Consider the following 26,264-nt stretch of genomic DNA (forward strand, 5'->3'; position numbering starts at 1 on the left):
AAATAAAATCTTAAAAAAAAAAAAGAAAAAAAAGAAATATTCATTTTTATAAGCAGTGAGTAAATAGACAGGAAAGGAATAGAAAGTAAATCTTCCTCTTCCAGTTTATAACTATGCCATTTTTTCAATGAAATCATATAAGAGAAAATTTGAAATGGTTTGAGAAATGAGCAAAATGTAGGATTTTAACAGATTAAGCTAATATTTAATTGTAGTACTCATGTAAAGTCCAGTTGTTTTGTTTTTTAATGGATTCATTCTCAATTTTCCTTAAACAACTCCCCTGACCTATTTCTATCTAGTGTTTTCTTTGTGTCCCTTCCAGTGGAGGTTGCCTGCCAACTACTATAATTGTTCCCCAAGACAGCATGTGTGTGCAGCCATTTATAAAGCCTTCTGTGTGAGGAAGACTGTGGCATGCTCCTCTTTTACTAGAGCAAAGAAAAAAATACAGTTTTATTTTCCACAAACTCACAGATATGTAATTTTGTGGACATGGTTTACGTGATTCATACTTCCAAATTATTATGGCATTGGCTCTGCACAGAGATAAAATAATGTTCACTCTTTGAACTATTCATTAATGTCACCCCAAGTCCAGATACTTAGAAATGGAGTAAACATTAAAACATAAGAACATGTTTTTTATTTTTCAAAATCTTTAGTGAATTTAAGCAAGAAATATTCAAAACAAATTATGACTAAATAAATAAGATTTTCATTTATTTTTCATAAATAAACTCATTTCTTAAGTACTTATGACTAGAGGATGTTAGTTTAATCAAATTATGGTTTGGGATTCTACTTGAGACACCATTTCAAAACTAAATAAAGGGGACTGCATTTTTAAACAACTAAATTGACTATCATTAACTAAATAGAAGTAGTTAATTGTAAAATCTCCCTCTTTTTGACTGAATATCTGTATCTCTATTCTGTAATTCATGCTTGTATATATACCACATACGTTTAGAAGTGCTCTTCAGTGTGTGTATGAGAGAGCTTGCATGTGCTACATCCTGCCAGCCTATAAAATTGCATGTTTGAAATACAAGACTGTGATCAGCCCTTAAAAAGGAGCCTAGGGGGCACCTGGGTGGCTCAGTTGGTTAGGCCTCCGACTCCTGATTTCGACTCAGGTCATGATCTCAGGGTCTTTGTCGAGCCCCATGTTGGGCTCCGTGCTCAGAGGGGAGTCTGCTTGAGATTCTCTCTCTCTCCCTCTCCTTCTGCCCCTCACCCCTTCTCTCTCTCTCTCTGAAATAGTAAATAAGTCTTTTTTTTTTTTTTTAAGAAGAGAACCTAGGACACCGTTCACTGTTGTTCCAAAACATCTCTGACTTTTTCGCCATCCCCATTGCCGCTTAAAATGAATGACTGTCTTTGTGTTATGATTTCAGAGGGAGTCGGGTGACTAAACTTCCCAAGCAAAGTGTTTCCCCCTTACTCAATTCTGGACAGCAGCCCAGAATAAGGGCAGTTGAACAGAGACCTGAGTTCTAATGTTGACACTTGGCATTTGCAAGGAAACCTCAGACAGATTATTTACCTTCTCTGGGTCCTGAGTCCTGACTTCTAAGTGTGGATGATAATGTATTCATTGTAGGCTCACTGGGGACCTAAATGTGATAGTGGATGTGAAGGATTTGACATGTAGTTGGTGGTAAGCGCATAAAAATGAGAATTGTTCTAGTTGTTGGGATATGTATATTTCGTCCGAGTGAGCCCTAAATTTGTTTGTCTCTGGAGCCACAGAAATATTTATACATGAAAACCATTCCTGTATTTGGATAGTATAAGACGTCCCCGGGAGTCATTTTTTTTTCTCCAGGATAAACATCTCTAGTTCTGTCAATAACAACCCCATATGGGGATGTGAGCAGTAATTAAAAACCCAGGTTTTGAGTTTGCTCAGAGTGGGGTTCGATCTTGACCCTGTGTATGGTCTTGGGCAGTTTTGACATTTCTGAATCTTTCATCATCCATAGGAATAAGAATGCCTCATAGGGTTTTTGTGAAGATTAAATAAGAAGCATTTGGTGCCTGGTAAGTACTTAATTAATGGCAGGTATTATTATTAGGCATTGTTTTGAATTTCTCACCATCCCCGTTGCTGCTTAAAATGAGCCACTGTCTTTGTGATATGATTTCAGAGGGAGTTGGATGACTAAACTTCCCAAAATATGAACCTAGTTCCTGCACAGCAGCAGAAATGAAAATCCCCTGTTAAAATACAGATATACGTGGGAGAGAGGTGTTAGCTGTGGAGAATAGCCTTTCATTGCCTTCCTGTGTGAAGAAGCAAGCAGTGATCAAAGGACAGCCCAGGACCACTGAGAGTGATGTGCTCTTGATAGCTACCTGGTCTGCACTGTCCTTCCTACGGAAGGTCTAAAGAGGTGGAAAGACAAATTCTCTCTCTAAACACACACAGACTCATGAAGGTGCACGAGAAGGGAATGCCAGGATCACTTTGGAGTGAGACTGTTTATATTCAGGAAGGATGTCCAGGAGCTGAAGTGTGCCCTAGACTGGCAGGAGAGCCATCCCCAATGCTTAGATAGATCTGCCTGGAAGCTGAGCCCTGCAGTATGCTTGGGGATAAAGATAATGGGGGAAGAAAAGAAAAAAAACGGCTTTCGTTCCACATATAAAATCATCCAGGAGTGCAGTCTCTTTCCTGACTGGCTCGTGGAACCATGGCGCTGGTCCAGGAAAGCCCTATTAATGGAAGACAGTATCTTGGCATTTGTAGCAACTAATGAATTAGGTAGGTTTTCTTTATTTTAGCACTTTTCCTTTTATATGAAAATTATGTTGATTATGTTTGCATATTGTTCCATTCTTCAGGTTCCTTACAGGCGGTAGGATAGAGGGACTGCATGTAGAACATGCACAGTTAATGTTTACTGAACTCACAGGGCTGGGGAAGTGGTGGAGAAAAGGGTAGGGCATGTCAGGAGGAGATGAGGTTGAGACAAAGGGGTTCAAGAGACCCATTGCCTGATTCTCATTTTTTTCTTTTTTTTCTGGCATTGATCTTGACCAAACAGATGCCCAAACAAGAGAAAAGGGTGAAGGAAGAGACTGGGGGTGAGAAAAAAGGAGTAGGGAGGCCGCCATCTTGGAATTCCTGCCTGGCTGCTGTTCCCATGAGGTGACACACCCCCAAGGCAGGAACTGTGCTCCTTTATCCCAGTACCAGTGCCCAGGGCATACTGGTGCTGCACATCGTTTTATATGAATAAACGAGCACCTCCCAGGTCAGTGACTGCCCCATTTCACCTGACAGTAACCTGACAGTCAGTCCAGTTATACAGGTGAGCTCAGAACAGTGACAATCCCCCCAGCTGACAGGTGTGAGTATTGGTGGGGTTGCACCCTCATTCAGTACCACCCAAGGGGCAGAGGATGGAGAAGGACAGAAGGTGAAGAAGAACTACTCAGGGAAATAAAGGACAAATAGAAGGAAAATGAACTGACTGGAAGAATAACAGCAGCCAGGAGAAGCAGAAAAAAGGAAGAAATGTATTATGGTATTTGTTGTTCCTACTATTTCCATTTCTATGTTCAATTTATTCAGTTTTATGATGGGATAGGTTTATATCATGAGTTTCCTACTGTTGTGTCTAGGCCTGAAACGCCATTCAAACTTTCTATTTATAAGCAAGCAGCAAATTTATTTTAATATACGTACTGCTACAGCCAGCTCACTCTGTCTCCATGTTTTCTTTCTTTTTTTTTTTTTTAAGATTTTATTTATTTATTTGAGAGAGAGAGAATGAGAGACAGAGAGCATGAGAGGGAGGAGGGTCAGAGGGAGAAGCAGACTCCCTGCTGAGCAGAGAGCCCGATGCGGGACTCAATCCCGGGACTCCAGGATCATGACCTGAGCCGAAGGCAGTCGCTTAACCAACTGAGCCACCCAGGCGCCCCAATGCTGATGGTATTTTGATAGGGAATGCACTGAATGTGTAGATTGCTTTGGGTAGCACAGACATTTTAACAGTATTTGCTCTTCCCATCCAGGAGCATGGAATGTTTTTCCATTTATGTCTTCCTCAATTTCTTTCTTTCTTTGTTTTTTTTTAAAGATTTTATTTATTTATTTGAGAGAGAGAATGAGAGAGAGAGAGAGCACATGAGAGGGGGGAGGGTCAGAGGGAGAAGCAGACTCCCCACCGAGCAGGGAGCCCGATGCGGGACTTGATCCCGGGACTCCAGGATCATGACCTGAGCCGAAGGCAGTTGCTTAACCAACTGAGCCACCCAGGCGCCCTGTCTCCATGTTTTCTATAAAATATTCCAAGAGAGGATGTTTAATCAAAGGTCACCATAAATGGAGGAGTGATTCAGAATTCAGGGAATTCACATGTGGTTTTAGTATTCCTTGAAATGGCTAATACAGCTCAAGATGTGTCACCTTTATAATATCCAGGCGGCTGAGTCATTTTTTTTTTCCTTTCTAATGCAAAGTCCCTTTGGATTAGTCAATAGATATATGTAAGCATGACTACACTTAAGGCCCCTACTGGTTAATTTTGCTTTGGCAAAGCTGTGTTTGAATAAGCTAGGATTTTTGGCAACCAAACAACTAGCTCTTATTAAAATTAACAATAGATTCAAAAGCATTATGTAAAGTCTGTGCAGGCCTATTTTCTCATAATTTTTACGGCACTTTAGGGAATTCATAGTACCCTCGTTGGAAGTAGAAAACGCAGGAATGTTAATTCAGAAACATGACATCATTTCCCAAAGCACGTTCAATGTAACTAAAAATAAAAGTTAAGCAATTGTGTCTACATTAGCACAAAGAGTAGGGAAGTTTTGTCATTTGTCCGACTTATTGGTTATTAAGTGTGGCCTGTTGGATAAATTCTGCCTGAGCCACCTGCATTTCTGGTTGAAGACCTCGTTTTCCCTTAAAGAGGTTACTCTGCCTAAGGCTTTGAAGGCGGAGCTCAGGATCCCAGTGCAGTGCCTTGCTGTCAGCCCACTCAGGGAGGAGACACAGATGGGATGAGTGATCAAGGAGATGGAAACCGAGCCGTGGTGTCTTGTGAAGCATCAGGCTTCCTGAAGAAGATTGAATCTGAAGGTGCGGTGGACATTGAAGAAGGAAAGAGACTAGATGCAAAGGCCAAGTGACCGGGCTCAGCGGGTTAATTTGAGGAGTGTGCAAGGGTAGGTGGGAGGTGGGGAAAGCAAACTGGGGTCAGTGAGAGATCAGGGTGAAAAGTAGGACTTAGATGTTCTGATAAGAAGTTTGCATTTTGTCTTATTTGTGTTAAGTATTTGGGACAAAGCTGTCTGTTCTGACCATTCTGGAAAACAACTGAGAATCTCTTAAGAAGATAGTGAAATAAACCACCTGATTCACCAAAAAAGTTAAGGTAGCCACATTAAAAATGTTTGTGCCCAGAGGGAATCTACACATGGTGGTACAGTGATATATTCACATCAACTACAATGTTATTATTATTATTTTTATTATTTTTAATTTTTTAAATTTTTTTAAAAGATTTTATTTATTTTGACAGAGAGAGACACAGCGAGAGAGGGAGCACAAGCAGGGGAAGTGGGAGAGGGAGAAGCAGGCTTCCCGCGGAGCAGGGAGCCCGATGCGGGGCTCGATCCCAGGACCCTGGGATCATGACCTGAGCCGAAGGCAGATGCTTAACGACTGAGCCACCCAGGCGCCCCTATTATTTTTCTTTTTAAAACGTAATTCACATGCCATACTGTTCACCATTTTAAAGGATCCAATTCAGTGGCTTTTAAGGATGTTCACCAGTATGTCACTATTTCAGAACATTTTCGCCATCCCCCAGAAAAGCCCATTAGCAGTTACTCCTCACTGTCCCCTTTCCCCAGCCCCTGGCAACCAGCAGCCTACTCTCTGTCTCTATGGATTTGCCTACTCCGGACATTTCATACAAATGGAAGCCCATCATGTGTGGTCTTGAGTGCTTGACTCATTTCACTTAGGATTACTGTTTTCAAGGCTTGGGAAGTTTTCAGCACAAGATGGAGAGATGTGGTACTGGGAAGGGGCCTGTGGGGGATACAAACCAGTGGTGGAGGGGTCACACTGTCTGAGGCTGTTATGGTCTATGTTGCAGTATTGGGGAGCAAAAGAGAGTGATTTAGTGATACACCCACTGTGGGGCGGGGGGGGCGGTTAACATGTCTGAGAGCTTTGGGACTTCCTACCTCAGGCAGGACATGGCACAGGGGCAAGAGAAGGACGTGTCTGCAGATGGGAAGGGCCTCGGGGGCCACCTAGGAGGATCCGGGGAGGGCACAGCAGTCATGATGCAATTCTAGCGGAGTCTGCAGCAACGACACTCAAGTCTCTTGTGCAGAGGTACATCTCTTAGGAACATCTCTTAGCAAGAGTCATCCGAATGTAGTTTCTTTTTTTTTAAGATTTTATTTATTTGAGAGAGAGAAAGAGAGAGAAAGAGCACCAGTGGGGGGAGGGGCAGAAGGAGAGGGAGAGCAGACTCCCTGCTGAGCGGGAAGCCCAGCATGGGGCTCGATCCCAGGACCCTGGTATCATGACCTAGGCCAAAGGCAGATGCTTAACTGACTGAGTTACCCAGGCATCCCCAGAATGTATGTCCTTAATCTTAAACCCCAGACACAGGTTTTCGGAATGTTTCAGCTGTGAGTTCTCACCAAGATTTAAGAATCTTCATTAAGGAAGTAAAACGTGACTGTGACCTTTTTCTCCCAATCTGCTGGTGGTTGCTTGCTAAATGACCTGTGGGTTGGGGTCAGCTCGCACCTCCAGTCCCTGGAGCACAGCGGAGAGCCACTGGCCAGAGGGCTGGAGCCAGGGGACAACCAATGGGCACAATCAGAGCCACACCACAGCTGTGGCTGCAGTGAGCCTGGCAGTGCTGGAGCCCTGGGGTCAGAGGCTGGAAACCAAGATTGGAACAAGTTGGGAGGGGTATGGAGGAACAGATAACCCAGGCATCAGCCTGGGGTCCAGGATGCCAGCAGAGTGAGCATCCATCCATTCACGTATTCGACAGTATTTACTGAGCGCCTATGGCATGCCAGACCCCATCCCATGCTAGGAAGACAGGAGTGAATTCAACAGATAATGGCTTTGCTCTCATGGAGTGGAAAATGTGGTAGATTGAGATAGATATTGTACAAGTAAGTCACGGAATACATATCAGATGATCACAGGTGCTTTAGAGAAGGATTACATAACTTAAGGGGGAGGGCATTGGGAGTGTTGCTGTTTTGTACAGGCTGGTTGGGAGGCCTCCTGAGATAGATGACATTTGAGTGCACACATAAAGGAGGTGAGGGAATAAGAAATGCCATCTGGCTGAAGATCATGCCAAACGGGGGTAATAGCAAGTGCAAAGACCCTGGGGCAGGGAGTGTGGTTTGGTGCTCAGGATTGACGGTGCCAAGTGTGGCTGTGGTGGAATGAGCCAGAGGTAGTTGAGGCAGGGACTAGGGAGACAATGATCGAGGAGGATATGAGCTCTGGGACATGGGGCCGGGGGGGTGGGGGGGGAGGTTGACCACTAACGCCTTATACACTAAAGACCCTGACTTTTCCTTTGAGTGACATGGGAAGCCATTTGTACAGGAATTTGCATCTTCAGCCCACCATTTTATCTTGATTTGGCCCCTGTTTTCTGTAGCTGTGCTTCCCCAAGTACCTGACTGCCCTCTGCAGTGCTCTTGCATGTTTGTGTGCGGACACTGGGTCACCGCTTCATTTCAAGGGCAGTCACATACTGAACTCAGAATTGTCAAAACAGGATTTGTATGTGAGTAGTTTGTTCTAGAAAAGCCTAGAAGAGGGGAGAGGAGATGGGGATGGTACTGCCACAGCGGTTGGGGGGTCAAGGGGAGGTAGAGGAGGAAGTGTGGCGAGGCCGTAAGAAGCATAAAGAGAAAGCTGGCGGAACACCAACAGGCCTGACTTAGGAAAAGTACTTACTAAGGTCAGTCTGACAGAATCTGGAGGGGGGCTTATCAAACACAGCAAGGTCGATGACTCAGGAGTAAGGAAGAGAAGAAGGCCAAAGGGAAGAAGGCTCTAGAGATACGCATAGAGACGTGTGGCTTTCTGCTAGCTGCAGGAAAAGTGTTATTAATGACACCATCTAATATCCTGTCCTGCCTGATGTCATGGGTCTGGGTGCTACCTGCCACCCCTCTTCCCCGATTGATGTGCATATCCCGCCATGATTGCACAGGGCCTTTTAGGATGTGCAGGAAATGAGCGGGAATGTGGAAGTTTCCTCATTTAACTTGTGCAGAATGTCTCTGGGCACAGACAGCTGAAAATCCTGCTTTCACTGTTGATAATATGGTTCATTGTCATTCAGATGCATAAAGACTCATAGTATGCTAAAAGAACGGTGACAGTTGCCTTCTACATGCCCAAACATACATACTCATTGTTGTACACACACAACCTAGTGCACGCATCAGTGGCTTGTAGGAATATAAACAAAAATGGAGTGCTTCCCTTGAAAGCAATAGTATTCATTGAATGATTTGAAAACCAATATTAAAATATTCATCAGTTGGAAGAATACCTCAATTAACCAGGTAGTTTAATTGACTTTATTTTTTCAGATTTTTATTTAAATTCTAGTTAGTTAACATACAGCACAATATTGGTTTTAGGAGTAGAATTCAGTGATTCAACACTTACAGCACCCAGGTGCTCATCATAGCAAGTGCCCTCCTTAATACCCATCCTCCATCTAGCCCATTCCCTGCCCACCTCCCTCCATCAACTCGGTTTGCCCTCCATCCTTAAGAGTCTCTTATGGTTTGTTTCTCTTTCTCCTATTTTTCTTTTTCCCCTTCCCATATGTTCAACTGTTTTCTTTCTTAAATTCCACATATGAGTGAAATCATATGGTATTTGTCTTTCTCTGTCTGACTCATTTTGCTTAGCATAATATATGCTCTAGCTCCTTCCACGTGGTTGCAAATGTCAAGATTTCATTCTTTTTGATGGCTGAGTAATATTCTATTGTATGTATATACCACATCTTCTTTATCCATTCATCAGTTGATGGACATTTGGTCTCTCTCCATAGTTTGATTATTGTTGATAATGCTGCTATAAACATTGGGGCGCATGTACCCCTTCAAATCTGTATTTTTGTATCCTTTGGGTAAATACCTAGTAGTGCTATTGCTGGGTCATAGGGAAGTTCTATTTTTAACATTTTGAGAAACCTCCATGCTGTTTTCCAGAGTGGCTGCACCAGTTTGGATTCCCACCAACAGTGTAAGAGAGTTCCCCTTTCTCCGCATCCTCCCCAACATCTGTTGTTTCCTGTGTTTTTAATTTTAGCCATTTTGACTAGTGCGAGGTGGTATATAATTGTGGTTTTGATTTGTATTTCCCTGATGCCGAGTGATGTGGAGCATGTTTTCATGCATCTGTTGGCCATCTGGATGTCTTCTTGGGAAAAATGTCTATTCATGCCTTCTGCCCATTTCTTAACTGGATTATTTGTTTTTTGGGTGTTGAGTTTGATAAGTTCTTTATATATTTTGGGTACTAACCCTTTATCAGGTATGTCATTTGCAAATGTCTTCTCCCATTCTGTAGGCTGTTTAGTTTTGTCCATAGCTTCCTTTACTGTGCAGAAGCTTTTTATCTTTATCAAGTCCCAATAGTTCATTTTTACTTTTGTTTCCCTTGCCTCTGGTGACGTGTCTAGTAAGAAGTTGCTATAGCTGAGGTCAGAGAAGTTGCTGCTTATGTTCTCCTCTAGGATTCTGATGGTTTACTGTCTCACTTTTAGGTTTTTCATCCATTTTGAATTTATTTTTGTGTATGGTGTAAGAAAGTGGTCCAGTTTCATTCTTCTGCATGTTGCTGTCCAGTTTTCCCAGCACCAATTTGAAGAGATTGTCTTTTTTTCCATTGGATATTCTTTCCTGCTTTGTTGAAGATTAGTTGACCATAAAGTTGAAGGTCAATTTCTGGGTTTTCTATTCTGTTCCATTGACCCACATGTCTGTTTTTGTGCTGGTTCCATACTGTCTTGATCACTACAGCTTTACAATATAGCTTGGAGTTCAGAATCATGATGTCCCCCTTTTTGCTTTTGTTTTTCAGGATTGCTTTGGCTATTTGGGGTCTTTTTAGGATTGTTTGTTCTAGTTCTGTGAAAAATGCTGGTGATATTTAGATAGGGATTGCATTAAATGTACAGATTGCTTTTGGTAGTATAGATATTTTTAAGAAAGATTTTACTTATTTATTTTTCTTAGAGAGAGTGAGAGAGTGAGAGAGAATGAGAGAGCAAGCACAAGAAAGGGAGCAGAGGGAAAGGGACAAGCAGACTCTGTGCTGAGCACAGAGCCCCATGCAGGACCCTGAGCCAAAATCAAGAGCTGGTTGCTTAACTGACGAGCTACCCAGGCGCCCCTGGGTAGTATAGACATTTTAACAATATTTGTTCTTCCAATCCATGAGCATGGAATTTTTTCCCATTTCTTTGTGTCCACTTCAATTTTTTTCATAAGTGTTCTATAGTTTTCAGAGTACCTCTTTTACCTCTTTGGTTAGGTTTATTCCTAGGTACTTATGGTTTCTGGTGCAATTGTAAATGGGATTCCTTCCTTGATTTCTTTGTCTGCTGCTGCCTTATTGGTGTATAGAAATGCAACAGATTTCCATACATTGATATTTTATATCCTGTGACTTTGCTGAATTCATGTATTAGTTCTAGCAATTTTTTTTGGCAGAGTCTTTTGGGTTTTCTACATATCATGTTGTCTGTAAATAGTGAAAGTTTGACTTCTTCCTTGCCAGTTTAGATGCCTTTTATTTCTTTGTGTTGTCTGACTGCTGAGCCTAAGACTTCCAGTACTATGTTAAATAGTCATGGTGAGAGGGGCCATCCCTGTCTTCTTCCCAACTGTAGGGGAAAAGCTCTGTTTTTTTCCCATTGAGGATGATATTAGCTGTGGGTCTTTGGTATATGGCCTTTGTGATGTTGAGGTATATTCCATCTGTCCCTACTTTGTTGAGGGTTTTTATCAAGAATGGCTGCTGTATTTTGTCAAATGCTTTTTCTGCCTTTATTAAGAGGATTATATGGTGCTTATCCTCTCTCTTATTAATGTGGTTGAGATACTCTATTTAGAAATGTGTAGTGGGTAGAATGCATACGATTCTGATGAGTGCTTTCTTAAATTTAAATACTTTAAGCAGGGTTATGGTAATAAGGTGAGGTGAGTTAAGGAGAATGAACTAGAATAGCAAATTTTGTTTTTTTATGGAAGAGAAATCATATCCTTACAGTTTGCCTTTGTGCAAGTGTTGTTTTCTCGATCACCAACGTCATCCTAAAGCTTCCTTCAGTATGCTTCCTCACTTTGCGTATTTGGTTCCATTCTCAGGTGACATCAAGATGAATAGCACCCCAGCCCATGTCATGTTCCACTCCTTGCCCACCATGGTTCATCATAGGACTTATTTCTGTTTTGCATATTATTTATCTGTATATTTATTTATTTTCTGCCTCCCCATTATGAAAGTGTGAGCCTCATAGGAGCTGAGTGTTGTTTTGTTTAACTGGTATAATTCTGGTATACTGTGGTGTCTGAACTTTGAATTAATGAATACATAATTATATATGTCTCACATATATATAATTTTGTTTGATTTACATGCTCTTCATATTTTTTCTTCTCTTGGACTTTATGAGAACACAATTTGAATCATTCTGATGGCTAATGTGTATCTAAAGTAAGAAAGTGCTAAAATAAAATGCTTCCTCAGTTTTGACAGTGATACTGTATATCAAAGTGTTTGGGGACAGACCCTCCCTCACATACACAGTTACAAAGAGCCTCAGAGCACATTCTGTGACTGAGACCCCTGCTTAGCCAGAGGACAGAGAGGGAAGGTTGGTAGAGGTTTTTTTGGAGAGAGATGTTGCCAGGTGGACAGGATTAGAGGGGTTCACCTGCTTTACACTAAGCCTGGTGAGCCACACAGGAAACTTGGAACTGGAGTCAAGGCCAGTTCAGGCCTGGGGCCCAAGCACTCTGAGGCAGTAGGAGGGAGGTGGCTGTATTGATATTGGTATTGCCCAAGCTTGCTGGGCAAGGGCTATGAGAGAAGTTTCCATAGAACACACCTGAACTAAGTGGAAGAGCATCAGGTTGGGGCTGATTGAGGTAGGGCCAGCGCAACCAGAAATGGGAGGTGATATGGAGCTCCTTAAGGTTGTGGAAGGAGTCATGAGTGATCACTCAGTATAGAAATGCTTTTGCCTCTCTGCTGAGGTCCTCAGTGACAGGACTTTTCAAAGACTTCCACAGGAGAAATGCTGAGCTTAATCACCTGCCAGACTCACAGGGCTCAAAGCCACCCAGCTAAGGAACAACCCATCCTCCTGCCTTTCCTGTGTCCACAACTTTGGCCTGGGTGCGGTTAAATCACAATTACTATTTGGGGGAACAGGGAGAGAAGAGAGACTGCCCACTTCTCCCTCCTGGAAGGCAGGCAGCATCTGACTACAGGACTTAGTGTTGGGTGGTGATGGCAACATCAAGGAGACACTGACCTTTTTTTAGCGATTTTGCCTGAAACTTATTCTGTTAGAGAATTAAAACTATATTTTGTAACTTAAAGTGAACTCAGGACCATGATTATGTAAAAATGAGCAGAAAAATCATAGGATTTACCCAAATCCCATCCCCAGGCAGAGAAAGATTACTTGCATGAACTAGTTCCCCCTACTATCCTTTTAAAAACTGTATCTTGGTATGTCACTAATCAGGCTTTAAAAAACATACTAGTTACATTGTTTTCTAATAATCCTGTAGACACTTTAAAAATAAATTTGCCATGTATATTAGAGCAATGTTGTAGATAGTGTCGTAAGCTGATTGGACAGTCACTCAAAAAGCCCTGTTCTTTTGCTAGAACCTTCTATTATGGAGGCTTGGTTTTCCCTGCCTTCCTTGCAGCTCGGGCTGGCCAATGAGTGAAGAATAGAAGTCTGCTGGGAAAATTCTTGTTTTTCTGCTAAAGCAGGTAGAACTGTTTTCTTCCCTTTCCCCTCCTTCCTCCTACTTTGAATAGAGATATATTAGAGCTGTACAAGCCATTTTCTGACAAGGTGAGAGAGTCCCAAAACATCACTGGGAAGTAGTTCTTGACATTGTCAAAGAATGGCTTTCCTCCAGACTTCCTGATGTGTGAGAAAAACAATCCTTTATCAGTTTAGCTACTGCTAGTCAGGTAATCAGTTACTTGTAGCCCAAAGCATTTTGAACAGACCCTAAAACAAAACAAAACCTCATTGACTGATGTTAGGAGTGAAGCTGCCATTGACCTATATGCAGTCATTCATTCAACTCTCAAACATCTTAGCAACATTTATTGAATATTACTTTGTACTTGGCCCTTCAGGTACAAAGAGGAATGCAAAGGTGCTCCCATTGCAATGAATAAAAATTAGTTAATAGTCAATAAAATATGATAAGTGCTGTAATTCCAACAGGGAATATACAATGTACACAGTAGATAGAAAGAATCAGCCCAGAAGACTCAGATAAAGCTGGGACAAGTGGTCATTCTTGGATAAAGACCTAGGGATATATCAGATGGAAAGTGATGGGAAGGCAAGTGCAAGCAGGTGAGGACAATGCAGGCAGGGTACATGGGGGGGAAGCTAGGCAATGTGAAGTGATTATATTCTGTGAATTCTAGTTTCATATTAATAGTGCTTGGGCTCTGGAGTTGGACTACAGATCCTGGCTTTCCTACTGGGTCTCCCATTGATAGCTCTGGAACTACAAGTACAATGTTTAGTTTCATTTTCTTTATCTGAAAATGAAGGTTTTATGTACTTCGTGGGGTTGTTGGGAAGATCCAACGACTTAAATCACAGAAGGATTTTAGTAAGTGCCTGGCACATTGTAAGTATTCACTAAGGGTTTATTATTATTATACATATTATTATAACCTGGTCATGGAGACAGACAATGGGGTGGCCTCAGAAGAATCTGAGAAGGTTGACCAGGGCTTGGTTGTGATGGGCCTTATACGTCATGCAGAATAACTTGAACTTGACCCTACAGGTCATCAAGAAACTCTTGCAGGTTCTGGAGCACAGAGGTCAACAAGGGCTAACTAGTTGTCAAACACTACCGGCAATTTACCTATGTGATACTTGGCACTGCTGATTCTTTCCTTGAAGGTTTTTACTTAATCTCACAGATACCATTTTTTTCTTGGTTTTGTTCTTATTCTAAGTCTTGTCTCCTTCCAAATCATCCTCAGTCCTGCCACCTGAGGAATCTTTATAGTATAATTATGATCACCTAACCTGATTAAAATCTGAAAGTGGCTCCCATGTAGCTCCAGTAGTAGCATAAAGGAGACTTCATGACCATATTCCCACAAACTGCTCTCGGATATTTCCTGTACCTTTACATGAATCCTACTCTCTGATCCTATATGGAGCTACTTGTAATTCCTCAGCTTTATTGCTATTTTTTTTGACTCCATGATTTTGTAGGTGCTATTTGCTCTCCCTGAGAGATTTTTTCCTTTTTCTGTTTGGCTTATCATTTTTACTCAATTTTTAGGACTTTAGTGTTCTAAAGCATGCCCACAATATCCTCATCTTTTTATTTTCAAGCTAAACAGCCTTGTGCTGATTCATTAAACAAAGGAATAATGATTTGTCTCTCTTCTGTCTTTACATAACTGGTGAACATTCTCTAGAAGGGACTAATTTATTGTTTCCCTCTGATCAAAGGTATGCTATTAGGCACATTCCATTTCATAAAATCATGAAGCGTTATTTCAGGAGAAATTAACTCTCAGCCTTGAGATACACTTCGAAACGGCAGTCCAAACAGTGAGAATGAACTAGAATAAAGGAAGCCCAATTACTATTTAAGAATTTTTATATTGGATTGGACTGGTGTTTGGTTGTTAACCTGGATAGGGTTTTCAATTACTAAAATGAGTCATTTGAGGGACTGAATGGGACTGGATAATTTTTATGATCTAGGAATGATGGGAAAGCTAGGGCCCAAGCCATACTGGTTCTGTCATCCAGGGAAAGGGAAAGAAAGCACCAGGGCAAATTAAAACAGGACTCCTGAGAAGGAATAACATTGTTTTCCGCTTTTATCCTGCTGAGTCTGGCCTGTGCAATAAAATAATTTTATTTTACTCATCTCTACAACTGAAATAGGCTCAAAGGGTGGTGCATGACTCCCTGTTTTTTACAGAGTCTGGACTCATTCATTCTAAAAGAAGAGACTAAAATTTTGGCTTCTTGCTGTTCTGCATTTTATAATATGCTCCCACAGAATGAGTTAGGGCTCAGCTACACATTTATTAGAATACATCATTTTTGCAAATTTCTTTCTCATCTTAAATAGTGGTGAAAGTTCATGAACAAAGATATTTATTTGGTCTGTGCACTTTTGAAAAGAATTGAAATACCCTTGTAAGTATCAATAGGGTTGAGTAGCCTAAGACATTTCTTCTCAATGGAAAATTAGGCAGTTATTAGAAATTCAATTTATACAGTGATAATAATGTTGAAAAACACTATGTACCCATAGTAATCATATAAAAACCCTCTTAAATTAATGGTAATGGATAAAAATGTTTTTGTATTGGGGTGTTAGAATTATGTGTAATGTTTGAGCTTCTATCTACTTTTCTGTATTTTCCAGATATTTTTTCATTCCTTTTTTTCTCCCTTTCTTTCAGCCCCACTTCCTTTATTTAATTCCTTCCTTTCTTGCTTCCTTCCTTCCCTCCCTCAGTCCTTCCTTCCTTCATATTTATTGAACATCTATTCTGTGTTAGGACCTTGTTCAGGCTCTGGGAAGCCATCAGCAAACAGAGAAGACATCAATTTCAACTTTGCTTTTGTCAGCAGGTTGGAGAATGGGTTAGGGAGGAGAGAAGTGAGAGGAGGGGCAACAAGTGGGAGGTGATGGTACCAAATCCAGGTCAAAGATGCACATGGACTGCAACAGTTGCTCTGTCCCCCTTTCTTCTCATATAACCTCTTTCTGGATAACTTCATTTTCCTGTTTCATTCAGGCCTTTTCTCAAATGTCAGTTCTTAGAAAGGATTTCTAGGACCATCTTAGCTCTTTTCCTCTCTTATCTTGTCCTGCCCCAACTCCCTCCCCCCACTCCTAAATAGTACTTATCCCTACTTGGCTGGCATCATAGGATGAATTTATATATTATTGGTCTATTTGTTTATTGTTGTCTTCTTTCCTTAGAATGCAAGCATGAGATGAGGACTTTGTTTTCATTGTCATTTAGAAATGTGTCCTTTCAGTCTTGTCTGACGGAAAAAGTAAACATTCATCCATTAACGTTTTCTGGCCTAATCTTATATTGAGTTAGTATTCTCTAATTGATTGTGCTTGCTTGTCCCAACTATGGAAAGAGCTGCATGATTTACAGACTTTCCCTTTTAAATATGGTTATGGAAAGGGATGGAATAGCTGTCTGGGTACTCTATTATTACTGATAACGAGTTCTGAGTAATAGTTTTTGTGCAAGAGGGGGAGAAGTGATAATTGAAAAACAGTAATTAACATCATTTTTTGTGCCAACGCTAAAATTTAATTCTATTCCAGGTATTTAAGCAAGAAGCACCCAAGTTTACTTGTTCAGGACATAGCCTTTGAATTGTTTTAATAGATGTTGCCGCCACCCCCCCCCCGCCTTTTTTCGATGTATCTCATCTATACCTATGAGAAATAAGCCAGAGGAAAAGACTGATATTTTCTGAAGCTTCATTCAGCTACGTGCACTTTCTTTTTTTTTTTTTTTTGGTTGTTGTGTCTCTTTTTTTAAATTTTTTATTGTTATGTTAATCACATACATTACATCATTAGTTTTAGATGTAGTGTTCCGCTACGTGCACTTTCAAATTCCCAGGCAACGTTAGTTACTTTTGGGTGATTCCATCAGCTTTAAGACTCTGGTTTCTGATTTCAAGGAGCTTGCAACTGTGATGGGAAAACACTTAGGCTACCAACAATAAAAGGTAATGTTGCCAAAATAAGTTACATGTATTTTAACATGTCATAGTATATGTTCACGTATATAATCATCTATTACTTCCTTATTGGCACTCCTTCCTCTAGCAAACTGAACCGCTGATCCTACTTTTGTGCCTTAGCAACAAACGGGAAACCGTGAAAGACACTTGCGTTCTGCAATCACCACGTTTCCCGCTGTGCCTAAGAGGCCGCCATAAATCTTACTTGGAGATGCTTCCAGAGGTTGAAAGTCTTTAGAGGCGAAGGAGCCGTAGGCCCTAGGAACGTCTAGTTCTGCATTTCTCGGTACCGTTGAACTCCACCAGGGAAAATACACGTTCTCCCTCAAGGCGTGTTCTGCATTTACAACTAAGGGCTTCAGTTCGCCCCGGCCCCCGCGTGGTTGGAGACGCGGGCGGCGCGGGGCGGGGCCTGCCGCCGGGGCGGGGCGCCCACGCCGCTACCGGTCCAGGCGGGCGGTGCCTCCCGGGGCCCTGGAGGCCGGGAGCGCGGCGTCGCTGCCGGCGCTCGCCCCGCCCCCGCGGCTTCCTCTCGCCTTTCCAGCTCGGCTCGTGCCGCTGCCCCCGGGGCTGCCGCCGAGCCCGGCCGGGGCGGCGCCCGCCTGCGCCATGCGGATCCCGCGCTCCGGGCCCGCGCCGGGCCTCTCTGTGCGGCGGCGGCGGCCGTGAGTAGGCGCGACGCGCTGGGGCGGACGCGGGCCGGCGCTCGGCGAGGACGCTCGCGATGGGGGACAGGTAATTCAGCCCGGGCCGGGCCGAGCCCAGGGCCGCGAGGCTCCCCGCCCCGGGATCCCGGGCTGGAGGGCCTCCACGTGGCCCCAGCTGAAGGTCCTTTTGCCTTTTGCACAGGTGGCTCCGGGTGACTGTCCTCCCCGGCTGCGTGGGCTGCAGGACCGTAGCCGTTCAGGCGTCCTGCACCGTGCGCGACATCAAGGAGCGCATCTTGGCCGAGACGGGCTTCCCGGTGTCGGAGCAGCGGCTGTGGCTCGGCGACAGGGAGGTATGGCCCGCCGATCCCTTCTCCTTAGTAGGACGCTGGGCCCGCCTCGGAGCTCGGGGTCATAGCGAGCGCATCCAGTAGCTATCAGTAGGCTCGCTGAGACGGAAACTGAACCGGTTTTATTCTTATGTCCTGGAAGGCAGATGCTCAGTTAATGGTCACCCTGGAAATAATGCTTTGTAAATAACATGAACAAAATCACACGGGTATGTTCTCATCATTAGCTGAAATTTTAATTGATTTACCATTTCAACATTTGTGTCACCCTGCCCCCTGCCCGCCCTTTTGTCTGAGTCTTCACTTCCTGAAATTAAGATAGTTTTTCGATGGGCATTATAGTCAGAGGGTTTTTGTTGTGGTTTACTTGTTTTGAAGTGACTTAACCATTACTCATGTTTTTCCCGATTGTGTTGTACATTAAGCTGGGATAATTTTCACCTTTAATGTCTTAGAAGTTTCCCCTCAGTTTTGAATCATAGAAATTTAGGGCTGAAAGGATCTTCAGACTATGTTATAGAAGCTGTTATTTTGAGGAATACATTCTCATGAAAACTTCTGGGCTGCAAATGAATGAGATCAAAACTTTGGAAGATAGCAGTATTTCATATTGTCATATATATCCTTTAAGGTTAGTGAAAAAACTAAATTTTCTCAAAGGAGGAGTTAAATTTTTACTGAGAATTAACTTATTCTTTGATCCTAAAAATTTATTCACTTTTTATGAGATAAAAGATCATTTCCAGGATTTAAAAGAGGTAAAAATGTTAAACAAATATATAAGGAATACTGAGCCATACAGAATAACGTTTCAAGTGTTGCATTTGTGTTCAATACAAACACTGGTGAAGTACTTGATACCTGTGATTTTTAATCCCTCAGTGTAATATTGACCTGTGTACCTGGGTCCGTACCATGGTTTCTTGACCACTGAGACACAGATTTCCAGTTAAACTGCTCTTATGTTCCTACACAGCTCAGCCCTCCTTACCAGCTCCCCAAAGTTTGGTGGCATGCGGACAGTGACTTGATTGAGGACTTTGGATAGAATTGAGGAGCAAAGCTTGTCATTCTTACTTCTTTTTCTGGGCCCATCTCTGTCCCTTCCTGTGTATACTCTTCTAGTTCTATGCCCCCTTCTTCGGTTACTCCTCTGGGTCTGCTTTGTCATTTTGTCCCTTACGTGTGGTCCTACCAACAGGCTCAGTCGTGGCTCAGTCTTGCCATTAGAAGTGTTTTTGGAGCTATCTGTGCAAAGCATTGATGGTGGAAGGTGAATGTGGCTGTGGGGCATAGAGTGTTTCTGATTGAGTGGATGGGTGGGTGGGGGTCTGGTTAGGAAACTTGTGCTGTCCTGAGCTAGGGAGGTTCTAGATTCTGACTATAGAGGTGAAACTGGAAGGAAAGGACGTACAGGAGACTTTGTAAAAGTATAATTATGGCAGTTTGGTACCAAATGGGTGTGCATGTGTGTATGCTTGTGTGCATGTGTGCAGTGTAATGGGGTAGATGTAGAATAAGACAGAAGGTCTTGCCCAGGATATTCACAAGCCTTGAGTCAGACCCAGAAATAATGGAATTCTGAATATGTCAGGGTAGGCAGGAAACAAAAGCTGTTGAGGACTCCTTGTCACTCACTGGTTTTGGTTGGTACTGGACAAAGTAAGCAGTAGACACTTACCCAGTCCTCCATCTTTCTGGGTCTACCATCCCTTTCTCCTTATCTCTTTTGTTTCCCTGGCCTGGAAATGGAATTTTTAAGTTCTTCACTTTACCTCCTGTCTCATGAAGAGACTGAAGCTATTCATTATAGCTGTGCATCTTCCTGATCTTTTTTCCTCTTTTTTTTTTTTTTTTTAAAGATTTTTTATTTATTTATTGACAGACAGCGAGAGCAGGAACACAAGCAGGGGGCATGGGAGAGGGAGAAGCAGGCTTCCCGCCGAGCAGGGAGCCGGATGCGGGGCTTGATCCCAGGACCCTGGGATCATGACCTGAGCCGAAGGCAGACGCTAAGGACTGAGCCACCCAGGTGCCCCTTCCTTTTTCCTCTTGTACCAAATGTGGTCGAGCGTCAAATCAGGAGCTTTGGATTATTACTTAACTTTCCTGTCTCTTAATTGATCAAAAAATGTCCTTTCTGTCAACTCTTGAATCTTAGAACCTCTTTGTGTCCTTGCCACTGAACAAAGGAAGAAGTGTCAGGAGAGCCAATTGTAATTAATACTGTATTGTTTGCATAGTAATTTGGAAAGAGTTATTGTTTCATAGTAAATGAAAATGAGCATCTCTGAGGTTTTTGAGGGAGGTTGAGGCTGGCATGGACAGAGATCCAGATGTTCAAATCATTTTACAATCACTCTGTTTTAAAATATATGTATAAAGACTGAAACGGGCAACTTTTAAGATTTCATTGCCTTGGAGATGAATAGGACTAGTGTGACTTTGCTCGGTTGGAGTGATTGTGGGTTTAGGAAGAAGAGAGGCCCAAGCAAAATCCCTTAATCTTGGCACTTAGGAGGAGAAAGCTGATAGCACTGCTGAGGTCAGTTATCTGTGCCGCTTGATTTCTCTTTGGGAGAATCACTTGCCTGTAGATAGGTCACTGATTACAGTCCACCAAAAGCATTCACAGTCAGACTCACATAGCTGGTTACATCTGTTTTTACTAACATGATTCTGCTCTGTGTCTTCTTCCTTTTCAAGTCTTCTTTAAGACCTGGAGACTTCTTCCTGCAATAAAAATTTCCTTCCTTCCTCCTGTCCTGCCTTTCTTTCTTCATATATACCTTAGCTATTACTAAATTGGACCAGTAATCCTTGGCTTATGCATGGCTCTCTTTCAGTAATTAATCAGTTAGTTAATTAACTAACAATAGAATGAACAACCAAGGTGACATCCTCCAACTGAAGAATGGGAACACTGTTGATAGTTTATATTTACCTCTGCTTCTCCTCCCCAGCCTGTGTGCCTTTCTTTTTTCCTTTACCCCTTCGTGTTTATTATTTTGTTGCCTGTTTATGTAGTTGTTTTAATAGTTTTATCTTAAGTGTGTGTATGTATGTGTGTATATAATGTACACCTATGTACATATATATCTATATATGTGTATGTGTATGTCTATAAATATATGACCTGAATGATACACTGTTTACTTTTAGTTGTTTATGAATTTTATAAGAAGCTTGTTATTCCATATGTAGTAACCTGGAATAAGCTTTTTTCACTCAGCATTATGTTATGAATATTCACCCTAAGTTATGTGCAGTTTAGTTAATCCATTTTTCTTTGCTATATGATATTCCACTGTATTAATATGTTATGGAATTGGGTTGTTTCTAAAATTTTTGTGGTTAACAACCCAAAATAATTACTGTTTTTAATCCATATCTTCTGTGCAGGGAGTTTTTTCAGGCTTGCTTTAAAGATTCAGTGGGAATATGTATATGAAAGTGCTTTATAAGCTGGGAACTGTCACAACGTGCTCAGATATATATTTTAGAAATGGGGACTAGAATGATGATATATAGAAAGTAAGGAGACCAGAGGAGTGATTATAAAAATCCAAGAAATATTGGGAGTCTGAGCAATTGGAAATGAGAGAACAAATTAGGTCTGAGAGAAATTGAGGATGGACTTGCTGGAACCTGGAGGGTAGTTGGATATGTGGTTTGCAGAGAGAGAGACCTTCTCCCCACGTTCCCTCTAAAGTGAATAGGTAGAAGGTGCTACTGTTAATTGAGTTACAAAGTAAAAATGAGCGATAAGGGTTTGGAAGGAAATCCAGTGAGGTCACTTTTGACAGGTTGAACTTTAGGAACCTTGAAAGGTATCAGTGTGGGATGGGTGGTAGACAGTTGGAAATACTGAATTTTTGTTATAGTAAATGATGTCATTCACACCCTGTTGAGGAGTGTAAGTTACGAAGGTGATTCTTCAGGTGAGCTTTTGAGTAATGTTTTGCAGACCATTGACCTGTGGGAGGTCATTCCATAGTAGCACTTGAGTGGACTTCTGGGGAGAAGATCGATCTGGCTTTGGCTTCTGAGCAGTACACTTTGGAAATGTGAAAGGAATGATTTTATTTATTTTAATGATCCTGATTCATCATAAAAAATTTACTTTTTTATTTTTTTTAAAATAATTTTATTTGAGAGAGAGAGTGAGAGAAAGAGAGCACAAGCAGGGTGAAGGGCAGAGAGAGAAGCAGACATCCCGCTGAGCGGGGAGCCCCGTGTGGGGCTCTATCCTGGAACTCTGGGATCATGACCTGAGCCGAAGGCAGACGCTTAACCGACTGAGCCACCCAGGGGTCTCAAAAATTTTAAGTTATTTTAAAGCAGATCTTTATTTGTAATTATTTAGGAAAAATTCTTTAGGTTTAAGTTAAAATCCTTTAGGTTAAGAAAAATCCTTTTAGTTAAATAGAATTGTTGACTAAGTTTCTGTTTTTTGAAATACTCACTTCTCCAGAGCAACTTATTTCCTGATGAGAACAGTTAACAAGCATTATTTCTTAAGTGAAAAAAAAATTAAGGTAGTTTCGAATGTACAGTTTTAGGAACAATATTGCTTTTCATACATTTTCTTTTCTTTTTTTCAGTTACCTGACTGGATCAGGATTGGAGATCTGACTTTCAAAAATGGTCATCTTTTTGTAAACCTTCAATCAAAAGGCTTGAAAGGGGGAGGTATTACATTGACTTTACCAGGCGCATATGCCATTTTTAGTTGCATAAAGATTATGTTTTAAAAGTGAAATGAAAGTATATTCCATGGGATGGGATGAGGGGGTATTCAGGCTGGAGGAAAGCAAGGGTGGATGGAGCTAGTGAATTATAAGAATGTGTGGGGTATCACACCCTATGCAGCAGAGTCCTGCTGGGTGGGGCTCGGTCCTGGTGGGCACTGTGCCAGAATGATGTTGATGAATTTGTAGTGGTGATTTCATTGCTTTAAGCACAGAGTTCTTTTTTAATGATATACACATATTTTTTTTTTTCTGTGCATCTGAGAAGTTAGTTTTTCTTTCCCCATCCTCTCTATACTTGCGTTTTACCACCTCTCTGAAGGCAACCGGGTCAGTCAGTTCTAAGAATCTCTCGGTTAGGAAATGCCTAAGGCTATTTGAACCAGACAGCCCCTGGGACATTGACTATGCCGATCTCTGAATAATCAGAACATTGGTTGAGTTTGAGATTATTAACACTGTCATAATAGACACCACTATCTCTGGCTTATTATTTAGTGGCAAAGTACCCACAAAGTGATGCCATTTATTTCATTTGCTTTGGAAAATGGCAACAATCCCTGTCCTCACCCCCCATGCCTTTTACTTTTGAATTAATCTTTTGTGATATATAGTCTGTTTTTGAACATTTTTTAAAACCTGAATTTTGTAGTTTAATTAAAAGTCTTGAGATTCGATAAATTGAGTCTGCTTTGCTTTCTACTGAGTCTCATTTAGTTTTTTGTACCTGAGTGCTGCAGTAAAATGTATGAAGTCATAACTTGTATAATTTTACTATGTCCTGGAACCAAATAACCTATTGGTAACGGTCATGGGATTTTTTTTCTAAATCATATTTTAAATGTGTTCTGTATTTTAGGTCGATTTGGTCAGACAACTCCACCACTTGTTGACTTTCTCAAGGACATTTTAAGAAGATATCCAGAAGGAGGGCAGATTCTTAAGGTAGGGTATGTGTTGTGTACATGTGTGAATTTACTTTGGTAAAACTGAGATGGAGTAAAATAAGTTGGAAATCCCAGTAGCGTTTAACTTTGTAAAAATTTTGTTTAGATTTAAATAGCAGTATTTCTTTCCCTCTATGCCTGCAGTGCATATGCTGGATGGGATGGGCTGAAAATGCAGCCATTGTAAATACATGAGGTTTCAGAGGTAGAGGAACTCATTAGGTTGTTGTGTGCTGTGATCAAGCGCAGTGTTGCTCTAAGAACACTCTTTCTGTCACTTTATGTAAGTATATAATGTAATTTTATAAATGGTATGTGAAACATCTTGCAGAGCCTTTATAAACCAGGCAGTTGACCAGACGAACAAAATAATGCAAAACCCACATTCAGGGGCCATGAACACATTCGACCCCTGGACTTAGAGGTTTGCCTTTTAGGAGAATTTATTTCATAGGATAATGATTTTAGTTATTTGTTTCTATTTACAATGTATTCTTTTAGTTTGAATACACTCATTGAAAACCAAAAGAACCCCAAAACCTGAACAACCATAGAAGAAAGCAATAGTAGAAGATACAGCAAAAATTAGATTTTGTGTTTAAGCCTAATGAGGAAACTCCTTAATTAACCGTAAGAGTAGATCAACTATCATGCATTTTTCTTCTAGTTAATTTATTTAGTGTTTATTGCCTTTAACATCTTGGCCCTAATTTTATTTTCTAGTTTGGTTACTAAGTTTTTAGAGAGTAGGATTAGGTATATTTAATTGAATTTAAGTAGTCATAATCAGATAGGTGCTGATTAGGGGGATTGCTCCATCATTAGTGATTTTATTTTTAAATTTTTTTGTTTTTATTTTTTATTTTTATTTTTTTTGTTTCAGGAGTAGAATTTACTGATTCATCCCTTACATATAACATCCAGTGCTCCTCATAACAAATGCTTGCTTAATACCCACCACCCATTTAGCCCATCCTCTCACCCACATCCCTCCATCAACCCTGTTTATTCTCTATCATTAAGGGTCTCTTATGGTTTGTTTCCTTTTTTTCCCTTCCAACACATTCATCTGTTTTGTTTCCTAAATTTCACATATGAGTGAAATCATATGGTATTTGTCTTTCTCTGCCCGACTCATTTTGCTTAGCATGATACACTCTGGCTCCATGCATGTTGTTGCAAATGGCAAGATTTCATTCTTTTTGATGGCTGAGTAACATTCCATTGTATGAATATACCACATTTTCTTTATCCATTCATCAGTTGATGGACACTTGGGCTCTTTTAATAGTTTGGCTATTATTGATAATGCTGCTGTAAACATCGGAGTGCATGTATCCCTTCAAATCTACTTACGGATCCTTTGGGTAAATACCTAGTAGTGCTATTGCTGGATTGTAGGATAGTTCAATTTTTAACTTTTTTAAGGGACCTCCATACTGTTTTCCAGAGTGGCTGCACCAGTTTGCATTCCCACCAACAGTGTAGGAGGGTTCCCCTTTCTCATCCTCGGGAACATCTGTTGTTTCCTGTGTTTTTAATTTTAGCCATTCTGATTGGTGTGAGGTGGTATATCTTTGTGGTTTTGATTTGTATTTCCCTGATGATGAGTGATACGGAGCATGTTTTCATGTGTCTGTTAGCCATCTGGATGTCTTGGGAAAATGTCTACTCATGCCTTCTGCCGATTTCTTAACTGGATTATTTGTTTTTTGGGTGTTGAGTGATAAGTTCTTTATAGATTTTGGATGCTAACCCTTTATCAGGTATGTCATTTGCAAATATCTTCTCCCATTCCACGGGCTGCCTTTTAGTTTTGTTGACTGTTTCCTTTGCTGTGCAGCTTTTTATCTTGATGAAGTCCCAGTAGTTCATTTTTGCTTTTGTTTTCCTTTCCTCCGGCAACGTGTCTAGTAAGAAATTGCTACCGCTGAGATCAGAGAGGTTGCTGCCTGTGTTCTCTGCTAGGATTCTGATGGTTTCCTGTCTCACATTTAGGTCTTTCATCCATTTTGAATTTATTTTTGTGTATAGTGGAAGAAAGTGGTCCAGTTTCATTCTTCTACATGTGGCTGTCCAATTTTCCCAACACCATTTGTTGAAGAGACTGTCTTTTTTCCATTGGATATTCTTTCCTGTTTTGTCAAAGATTATTTGACCATATAGCTGTGGGTCCATTTCTGGGTTTTCTATTCTGTTCCATTGATCTGTGTCTGTTCTTGTGCCAGTACCATACTGTCTTGATGACTACAGTTTTGTAATAGAGCTTGATGTTCGGAATTGTGATGTTTCCAGCTTTGGTTTTCTTTTTCAACATTATTTTGGTTATTTGGGGTCTTTTCTGGTTCCATACAAAAATGGTGATGGTGGGGTGCCTGGGTGACTCAGTCAGTTGAGCGTCTTGTTTTGGCTCAGGTCATGATCTCAGGGTTGTGTGATTAAGCCTTGTGTTGGGCTCCGAGCTCAATGGGGAGTCTGCTTGTGTTTC

At 41.3% G+C, this 26,264-nt stretch overlaps 1 protein-coding gene across 1 annotated transcript in view; it reads left to right on the plus strand.

Annotated features, from left to right (window-relative positions):
- Positions 1-26,264, plus strand: part of SACS (sacsin molecular chaperone) — an 84,917-nt gene that overhangs the window by 19,570 nt on the left and 39,083 nt on the right. The window contains exons 2-4 of the mRNA XM_035003691.1: positions 17,931-18,081; positions 22,683-22,770; positions 23,689-23,774. Coding sequence (XP_034859582.1) covers positions 17,931-18,081; positions 22,683-22,770; positions 23,689-23,774 — 325 coding nt within the window. The remainder of the gene's footprint in view (positions 1-17,930; positions 18,082-22,682; positions 22,771-23,688; positions 23,775-26,264) is intronic.

Source organism: Mirounga leonina, unplaced genomic scaffold (genome assembly GCF_011800145.1).
Source record: "Mirounga leonina isolate KUSES-001 unplaced genomic scaffold, KU_Mleo_1.0 Mir_127, whole genome shotgun sequence".
Classification (NCBI taxonomy): domain Eukaryota; kingdom Metazoa; phylum Chordata; class Mammalia; order Carnivora; family Phocidae; genus Mirounga; species Mirounga leonina.